The 9728-nt window shown below is 41.1% G+C and overlaps 1 protein-coding gene across 1 annotated transcript in view; it reads left to right on the top strand.

The window, feature by feature from the left end:
• The first annotated feature begins 443 nt into the window (after window positions 1-443).
• LOC107571941 (heat shock 70 kDa protein 12A-like) overlaps window positions 444-9728 on the top strand; it is a 31064-nt gene continuing 21779 nt past the window's right edge. Inside the window, exons 1-2 of the mRNA XM_016258328.1 lie at window positions 444-728; window positions 863-1087. Of these exons, the coding sequence (XP_016113814.1) occupies window positions 444-728; window positions 863-1087 (510 nt within the window). The remainder of the gene's footprint in view (window positions 729-862; window positions 1088-9728) is intronic.

The following is a 9728-nucleotide window of genomic DNA, read 5'->3' as shown; positions in this document are numbered from 1 at the left end:
TTAATTGACCTCTTAGGCATGTTGACAATAACATATTTCTTCAACATACGTTGTGTCTATGACCAAAAATTTAAGAAGATATGTTTTCAGTGGACTTATAAAATTTGCTTTTTGTCTTACCTTATTTTGATGTTAATTTTCCTTTGGATTTTTTCCTTAAATGTACGTAGAAAATAGAGAAATCCTTTGATAAAATGTTGACTGCTTTTTACAAATATCTTAATTGGGTCTTACGCCAAATGAATATTATGTTCTACAACATTGCTTGAGGTCAGTGATTTAAAATGAATAATAACTTTCTTTTATATATATTCCGATAGTAACTACACCCTTTTCGTCAGTGGGCGTATAAACAAAAGTGAAAGCAAGTTCAATGAGTATAAAAGACAGAGTGACAGAGAAAGAGAATCACACAAGATCTCATACACAGATCTAATCACATTATGGCAAATTCACTTCTTTACATTGCAATAGATTTTGGGACATCATACAGTGGATATGCCTTTAGTTTTGCTAAAGACGTGAAAGATACTGTTAGGGTGTCTTTGTGGACTACAGAAAATGGTGAAAAAACCTCAAAAACCCCCACTTGCATTTTGTTTGATGAAGAAAAGAAGTTTCTGAAATTTGGTTATGAAGCCATGTTGACATACACACGGTCAACTACAAAAACACAGGCAAAAAAAGAGTTTCTATTTGAACACTTCAAAATGGTGCTCTATGATAAAGTAAGTTTTTAGTTTTTCATTCATTACCTTCATTATTGATATTGTAATGGCATGTAATGTAATCAGAGAGAGCTGTTTTTCTAGTTTTGCTTTTGTCTATTTATATTTTTATTTTTTATTGCCTGTCTGCAAAGGAAGTTAATAGGAATTTGATGATAACTGCAAAAAATGGAGAACAGATGAAAGCAATGACCGTTTTTTCTGAGAGTCTGCAGTACTTAAAGGATCATGCACTTAAAAGGATCGAAATGAACACGTCAGAAAAGAGGTTCATTGCATCTGATATTACATGGATTTTGACTGTTCCTGCTATCTGGCATGCTGCAGCTAAACAGTTTATGAGAGAAGCAGCTATTGAGGTGAGTTCATTATTCGAAATTATACAACAGTTAGTTTTAGTCTAGTTAGTTTTGTGAATCTGATTGGTTGAGAGACATTCCAACAATCTGAGATGTTAATCATTAAAAATATTAATAGATTTTTTTTTTCTATTAATTATTTTTAGAATAACTGTACATAAATAGGTTAAACAAAATAAATGTGATTATTTCTGATAATATTATACATAATTTATGATTAATTATATAAATTTTATAATTTATACAGCTTTTGTACACACACACACACACACACATATATATATATATATATATATATATACAGTATATATATATATATACACACACTAGATACAGTACCAATATTTTGAGCGTCCCTTATTTTGCCCGTTATTTTCCTGCTGTGAAGTACTTCGATGTATCGAACACAGCACTACTGCTGTATGACATCGATGTATCGTCACAGAGATTTGACGATACGAGTATGGATACAGCCTTCTCAGTATCGATATCGCGGCACGTGTGCAGCAGTGGACCACGCTTAATTTGAATACAAGAACACAGTATGTACGTTTTTGACTCTACTAAAGCATAAAAATACCATAATATGTTTGCAGATATTTAAGAAACATGCTAAGTTAACATACTTGTTTATCTGAAATACAATGCTACAGTCAGTTATTCTCCTTTGAAAATGTGCGTTCCGGGCCGGAATGTCGGTCTCTGTTTTGGTTTGTGAAACCCGCCCACTGGCAGTTTACCCAATTGTATTTCGGCACCCCGGGTTGCCAGTTGGCGGAAAACACAGCGTATTTCATTTCCTGTTGGTGTCGTCAATCTGGCAACCTGCGTGTGCGTCAAGTCTGAGGAGGAGGGGCCAGGTGAAAAAAACCCTCTCCAATATTTAGAATTTGGACTGCAATACCTAGTTCAACCACTCAGTGTCAATCCTACATACAGCACCTTTAAAATAGAGTAGAAAAGTGCGAGGATAAATATGAATAGAGCATAATACATAGGCTACAACAAGGTTTAATCTGGCTGCAGAAGAACACAACCGGGGTTGCCTGATATAAAGAGACGTAATCCCCGAAACAGAGCTTTACACTTGCGCAATACGGAAATATCTGCTAGGTGTGCTAGTTATCTTTGTCAACCTGGCAACCATGTGCACGCGCTCTCTCTTCACTGTGGATAAATGCGCTTGCTTTCTGAAAACAGCGGTTAGCTTGCAGTTTAGCGACCTTAACCAGGAAATTAACGTTCTTAGAATTGACAAGACAGTTGACCCTGAGTGGTCAGCTAAATATCTACAGCGGATCTAAAATATGAATAGTTAATCATAACTAGTTATGGTTAATTATTCATATTTCCCCATGAGCTAATTCGCTACATTTACGACACACACAGAGAGAGAGAGAGAGGCTGTGTATGTATGAATTACCACCGTTTTGCCGTGTTTCTCTATTAACAGCGAAGCCGTGGCTTTAATTCCTTTAGAAACAATGATGCTACCAGCTCCTTGTTGAGAAAGATAATGTAGCTCTTGAGCAATTAAGCTATTTAGTTGATCAAATTGCGGGGCAGCGCCAAAAAGTTTGTTCCTGAATGTCTGAGTTCAGCCGCAACGTGATCTGTGTGAGTGACTGAGCGTGTGTGCATTAGATACAGAAGACTGTGGTACAGTTATGGAGGCCCTTCATAATGCAGAGGTCAACTGCCTGCTCTGCCAATAGTTAGAAGTGGCACTTTAGTAAGCAGTGTTTAATAAACAGCTGTTTTACTAAATTCTTCTGAGGTCAAATTCAGTGCAGTCATGTATCGTGATACGTATCGTATCGTGACTTTGCTGGTGATACACAGCCCTATACAGCAGGGGTGCTCATTCCCATACCTGAAGATCTACCTCCCTGCAAAGTTAGGCACCAACCCTAATTCAACACAACTGAACCAGCTAATTAAGATCCCCAGGAACACTTGAAAATTACAGACAGGTGTGTTTGATTAGGGTTGGAGCTGAACTCTGCAGGTAGGTAGAGCTTCGAGAACTAGGTTAGGCTCCTCTGCCCTACACCAGTCAGTCTGCGCAGCACCGCTTGAAGTTGAACACACCTAGGTGCGTTCGACTTGAAGCACGGAAACAGACGGCGGTCAATGAGAGTAGCAGTCGGGGGCGGAGTTAAAAACAGACACGTCAAGCCGTACACTTTCTGCTCCCGTTAGTGACGCTCGCGCGGTGTTTGCATACTCTACCACAGATGAAGTGAACTAAATGCAATATTTGTCAAATACACAGATGTTTCAGAAATGTTTTCATGAGCAACAGAAACACTTTTTATGTACTGCTTTATTCTTGAACAAATGGCGCTGTATTAAGTTCAACGTAAATATCTACTATTTAAATACTAATAAAGTGGGGGTACAAATGCTTTTATCAGTGTTTTTTGATAAACGGGACTCAATATAACATTGCAACTACAGTAAAAAAGCTTTTACTCTTCTAAAAACACAGATTTGTGGCCATTATTGGAATTGAAATGGATAGATTAAACCTGAAACACATGTGTTCCCTTTCCAGGGAATTTTGAACTGCGTCCTCTAGGGGTCGCTATATGGAAAAACACCAACAACACCATGACGTCACTAGCGGTGCGACTATAGTATAAATAGGCGCCGGGAGAACACATCATCCTCTTCTTCATCTTCACTGACTGTTTTGTTTGAAGCGTGCATTTCAGTGGTAAGAGCGATCTCTATTCATCTCATTATGGCGAGCACTAGCAAAGCGTTTAGAGGATGTGTGGATCCGTGTCGTCGTTATTTAACATCTGATGACACACACGATCTATGCATTGTTTGTTTGGGCGAAGAGCACGCACACAATGTCTCCGAGGGTGCAATCGGCGTGCACTGCGAGCGTTTTCCAATGAAAAAGCTCCACTCACGTTTGTCTCTCTTTTCGAGGAAAGAGGGGCAGCCATCTGATTCCCGCGATCCAGGACCCGCCGCTGCTGAGGCACGGAAGGGAATGACCTCGTGGGGATCGCAGGTGGATCTGGCCGATGAGTTTGAAGAGGGGTTTTCCCTCTCGCGATCGTCAGCTGTGGACGAGAGTGAGCCGCTGGAGGATGATGTTATTTCATAAACATTGTCTGATTCAGCGGCCAGTGCTCTGCTGGGATCAGCCCAGCAAAAGCTGGAAATGTCTGAGGAGGGCGAAGCTGAGGCTGAGCCTTCCCAATCCTCCTGCCCTGCGCATGATGAGCTTTTGAAAGTTATGGATTGCGCCACGGCGAGGCTTTACTTGATGTGGAAGCGGGCAAAGAAAGTGACGCCACAAGGTCGTCTCGATGAACGTTATCTTTCTGGCCATAACCCTCCACCTCAGGTGAGCCTTCCTTTCTTCCTGATCTCCATACGTTTTCCTCACGCATCCATTGATTCCAGCATACGAGTTATGCCAACATCGAGAATCTGCAGAATTTCCTGGACGTCCGGGCTGGGCTTATGCTTTCAGGCTGCCCTGTCTGGTTTACCATATCTAGGTCGCCCTGAGGGGCCTCCTGATCACCAGGATATCCCCTCTTGCTGAGGCATCGAGCGGGAAGTATAGGTAGCATTTGCGAGAACCTTCTTGTGTAATGCTGTCTCAGGCAGTGCTCCCCTCGCCTTAGAGGGTCGTATTTGAGCTTGCTTCTCCCGTTTTGCTCAGTACTTACGGGTATCTGTGAACAGATGCTTGGAAAACTCTTAAATCCATACTATGGTAAGTACACACGTTATGCTTTGCGCACTTTCTAAAATCCACATAGTGGTAAGTGTGCACGTTATGCTTTGCCCACTTTTCTGAAATCCTGTATGGTAAGGGTTACGCGTTATTAGCCTCGTTCCTTTTCTCTGAGTTGATTTAGTTCTCTGCTTTCCCAGAGCACCTGGAACCAGCAGCATCAGGCAAACTAGGCCTTTCCTCTGCCTCTCTGATGCGCCGAGTTTTCTGGCTAGCTTGCAGTACGCTTACCCTTCTGATTTCTAACGATCGAGCTGTAGGTTGAGCCCCTCTCGTTGAGAGCTGGGTGTATTGCTCCCTCAGCTAGAGATTTACTGCTAGCCATTCCAGCAGTATACCTTAGATCGAGTTGATGACTTCTCAAACATAGTGTTTTGGGATGCACCATTTCCATCTATGGGCTGCTCTTTCAGAGTGCCACGAGGGCCCCTTAGAATGGTTTTTAAATCCATGTTATGGTGAGTGTGCACGTTAGTCTTTGTACACTTTCTAAAATCCACACTGTGGTAAGTTTACACGCTAGTACCCTGGGTTCTTTCTTAAATCCTGTATGGTAAATGGTAAATCCTGCATGCACTCCCCTCAGCATGGTGGCGTGGGTATACCGTTCCCCTAGAGGACGCAGTTCGAAGTTCCCTTGAAAGGGAACGTCTCAGGTTACGTATGTAATCACGGTTCCCTGAGTAGGGAACGAGACACTGCGTCCTCTAGGTTTCTTGCCATGTTTTGGATGCAAGCTTCAGACGAAGAAGTGGATGATGGGTTCTCCTGGCGCCTATTTATACTATAGTCGCACCGGTAATGACGTCATGGCTATCGCCGGCCAACGTGCTGTTGGTATTTTTTGAATGTATGCTTCAGACATGGGTCACGACGAGGCGTTCCCCATAACGACCCCTAGAGGACGCAGTGTCTCATTCCCTACTCCGGGAACCATGGTTACATACGTAACCTGAGACGATCCTCGTCATGCGGTGAATCTGGCCAATCATGCAACAGTTGTTTCATCATCAGAGCTCCTGCAGTCGCTCTGGAGAAACTACGCCGGCTGAGTCAGATCTCTCGAATCGCTCTTGCGGCACTTTGATGCCACACGTGACAGTTACATGGCGTCAGACAAAATTGCTAACCGGCATGCACTGCTTCAAGTCAGAATTTGATCGATCTGCACAGCGCTGCGTTGAGTCAAACGCACCTCTTCTCTCCTCATCTTTATCATATGACAAGCGCCACTCACATGGCAAATTATTGTCACGTGACTTTCCCTGCTCACAATCCCCATAGTTTTAATAGGCTTGTTCAAGATACATCGGTGCTGCAAAGACCGATCGGCGTATGACATCAAAGTACCGCGAGAGCAATTGGAGGGCAGACGACTCTTTATGCTTTTGAATTGCTCTTGCGGTACTTTGATGTTATACGCCGATTACACTGTAATGTAAAATCATCCTGCTCACTCATTCACAGAGAACAATATAATGATTTATGAGACATTTATAAGACATGTATACTTTTATAAAGACATGTTTTGTGAAAGGCTGTATGTGAGGGAGTAACAATGGCCATGAATATTTAGAGATTCACACCTGTCTTTGACAAAAGGCCCTCCCTCCCCTAATGGCCCATCAGCTAACTCTGAGGCAAGTAAGAAAGAATGTGAGGAGGTTCAAATAATCGGGGGTTTGATTATTTCTATTTTATTTACAACACAGTCTAATCAAAATCTATATAATGAAGGTCAAAGACACATTATTGAGCACACTGATCTAAAGACAGAGACTTAAACAGTGACACACCTTTGCGCTATTGTGCTGACAACAGATCCTGTTCAAATGTTGAAAAAGGGATAAATCATACCTGATATTTATATATGAGTGTTTGCTGCTTCTTTCCATAGATTAAAAAACAAACAAAACAAAACAAAAAACAGCCCCATCATCAGTAGTCATGGAGTTTATTTGACCATATTCATGTAGAATATCAGCCCAATGTAATTGAACATCTGATGCTGGCACACCGCTCTCAGAGAAAAACAGTTGTGAAATGAAGTGAAGTCTTCAAGGTATATGGTCACCAAAAAATTAAAATAAATATATCTGTTGGCAGATTTTTGTGACACATTTCAGACAGAAGTTTACAGAGACAGAGACTGAAAGTGCACCCTATTTGTTTTCTTTATTTTAAAAAAGCACAATGTTTTGTTATTATTATGAGTGTATACAAATAAAAGTAGATTCGAATGATGTATTGCTATTATCTATACGATCAAAAATTACAGAGTAATTTAAGTTCTTTTCAGTATTAACAGGAAAAAATGCCACAAACCGCGCCTGCAAGTTTTTCGACCCCAAAGGGTTAAACATTCTTATAACAAAAGTAGGCACTATTACCAGTAGCAGACAGAGTTGGATAACTGATCCAATTAAAGGTCTTCTGTATCCTCAGTATTTCTTATCCTAAAATATATCCCATTTAGTGGACAACCTTAGTATTGTAGCTTTTATCTGTCAGTTGAAATTTCAGTCCCACTTTATATTATGTGGCTTAACTACTATGTACTTACATTTAAATTAATAATTTGGTTCAATGCACTTATTGAGTACATACATGTTTTTACATGGTACTTATATTTAAAAAATACCTGCATGTAATTACATCTGTATTTAATTTCTGTGATTACATTTATAATTACACTGTTGACCCATCCTTTACAACAAATGTACAAGGTGCTTACAGAGCCTTCGCCCGCCCCCACCTGGGTAGCTCTAACCATTTCTCTGTCATGCTTGTGCCATCTTACCAACCACTTCGGAGACGTGTGAAATCTGTTTCCAAATTCATCAGAAGATGGACTGATGGAGCTATGTTAGCTTTGGAGGACTTTTTTTGAGGGCACCAACTGGTATGTGCTCAAGGAGGCTGCTACATCGGATGGTGTTATGGATATTGAAGAATACGCCTCATCTGTCACATGCTACATTAACAAATGTGTAGACAATGCCTACAAGAAAATAACAGTACCTTCAAACCAAAAACCGTGGTTCAATGCAGAGGTTTGTTCCCTCCTGAAACCACAAGATGCTGTTTTTAGGACAGAGGATAAAACAGCACTGAGGGAATCAAGGAACAACTTGACTGCAGGAATAAAGAGAGCCAAAGCCTCGTACTCCCAAAGGATCAAAGAACATCTGAAGACTAATGATCCCCAGCAAATGTGGAAGGGCCTGAAAAATCTTACTGATTATAGGAGCAAAAACTGCAACAATGCTTCTATCAGTGATCCCCTTCTGCCGCATGCACTGAACAACTTTTTTGCCCATTTTGATCAACATAACAGCAACCCATCCACAAAACTAATTCCATCAGAGGATGATCAGGCACTGTTCTGTACAACAACAGAGGTGAAAAGGATCCTACAGAGAGTGAATCCACACAAGACTACTGGCCCAGATAGCATTCCTGGATTGGTGCTGAAAGAATGCTCAAGTCAGCTGACAGATGTCCTTACAGACATCTTTAATATCTCATTAGCCAGTCTGTAGTCCCAGGATTCCCCAAAATGTCTCCATCATTCCTGTACCAAAATGAATACCAATAACTTGCTTTGATGACTATTGCCCTGTGGCACTCACGTCAATCATCATGAACTGCTTCAAACGGCTGGTGATGGCTTACATCAAGACAATTATTCTACCTACACTCGACTCTTTACAGTTGGCTTACAGACAAAATCGTTCTACTCCAGATGACATATCGCATGTTATCCAACTGGCTCTTTCACATCTGGAACACAAAAACAGGTATGTCAGGATGCTTTTTGTAGACTTTAGTCCTGCATATAATACAGTCTTGTCATAGACCATTATCAGCAAACTTTGAGCACTTGGACTTAATGCTACACTTTGCAAATTGGTCTTGAATTTTTAATAAAAGAAATTAGGTAGTGAGGATACAAGAGAACACATCTCATGCCCTCGTTCTGAACACCGGAGCTCCTCAGGGATGTGTCCTTAGTCCACTACTACTGTTTACACTACTTACCCATGACTGTGTTGCACAACATCAGGATATACAGAGAGGAGGTGGAGGTCCTGGAGCAGTGGTGCAAAACCAATAATCTGACCCTCAATGTCAGCAAAACGAAAGAAATGATCACTGACTTCATGAAGTCTTTTGTTACTCACCCTCCACTGCTCATTAATAATGCTGCAGTGGTGATAGTTGAAAGCTTCAAGTTTTTAGGAGTTCATATAACAGATGATTTATCATGGAACAAGAAGATCACTTCTTTGGTGAAGAAAGCCCAACAACGACTACACTTCCTGAGAAGACTAAAAAAGCAGGCATGATTAAGATCATCATGATTAACTTTTACAGATGTATATTTGAGGGCATCCTGCCCAATAACATCACAGTTATGGTTTGGCAGTTGTTCGGCTGCTGACAGGAGGTAAAGGAGGGTGCAGAGGGTGGGGGCAAAAAAAAAAAAAAAAAAACCTGTCCCTAACCTTACCCGTATCCACCCTCAATAGCAGCAAAAGTGTTTTGCAATACAATATGAATAAAATAAGTACATTGTACTTATTTTTTTTATGTAAGTACATAGCCGTTAAGGCTACCTAATATAAAGTGGGACCAAAATTTCTGATAGTTTATAACAGTGAAAAGTGCATGCTGTGGAGTTTGATATACTCATCCTGATGAGATCTACATATGTATGAATATTTGTGACTGTAGGTAGGTGAAACAGTGTGTGCTACAGCTCCTCGAAAATGGCCCTTTAAAAGGTGTGCCAGGGCCCCCTCGGTGACCCCCCCCCCCCCCCCGGGGCGGGGGGGAAAAACCCGGTGGCCCCAGATTTCAACACTGTGGGAC

The sequence above is a fragment of the Sinocyclocheilus grahami genome, unplaced genomic scaffold, assembly GCF_001515645.1.
Source record: "Sinocyclocheilus grahami isolate Dianchi unplaced genomic scaffold, SAMN03320097.WGS_v1.1 scaffold1672.1, whole genome shotgun sequence".
NCBI lineage: Eukaryota > Metazoa > Chordata > Actinopteri > Cypriniformes > Cyprinidae > Sinocyclocheilus > Sinocyclocheilus grahami.
Note: the sequence above shows the minus strand (reverse complement) of the source record. Positions and strands in the feature narration are given on the sequence as shown.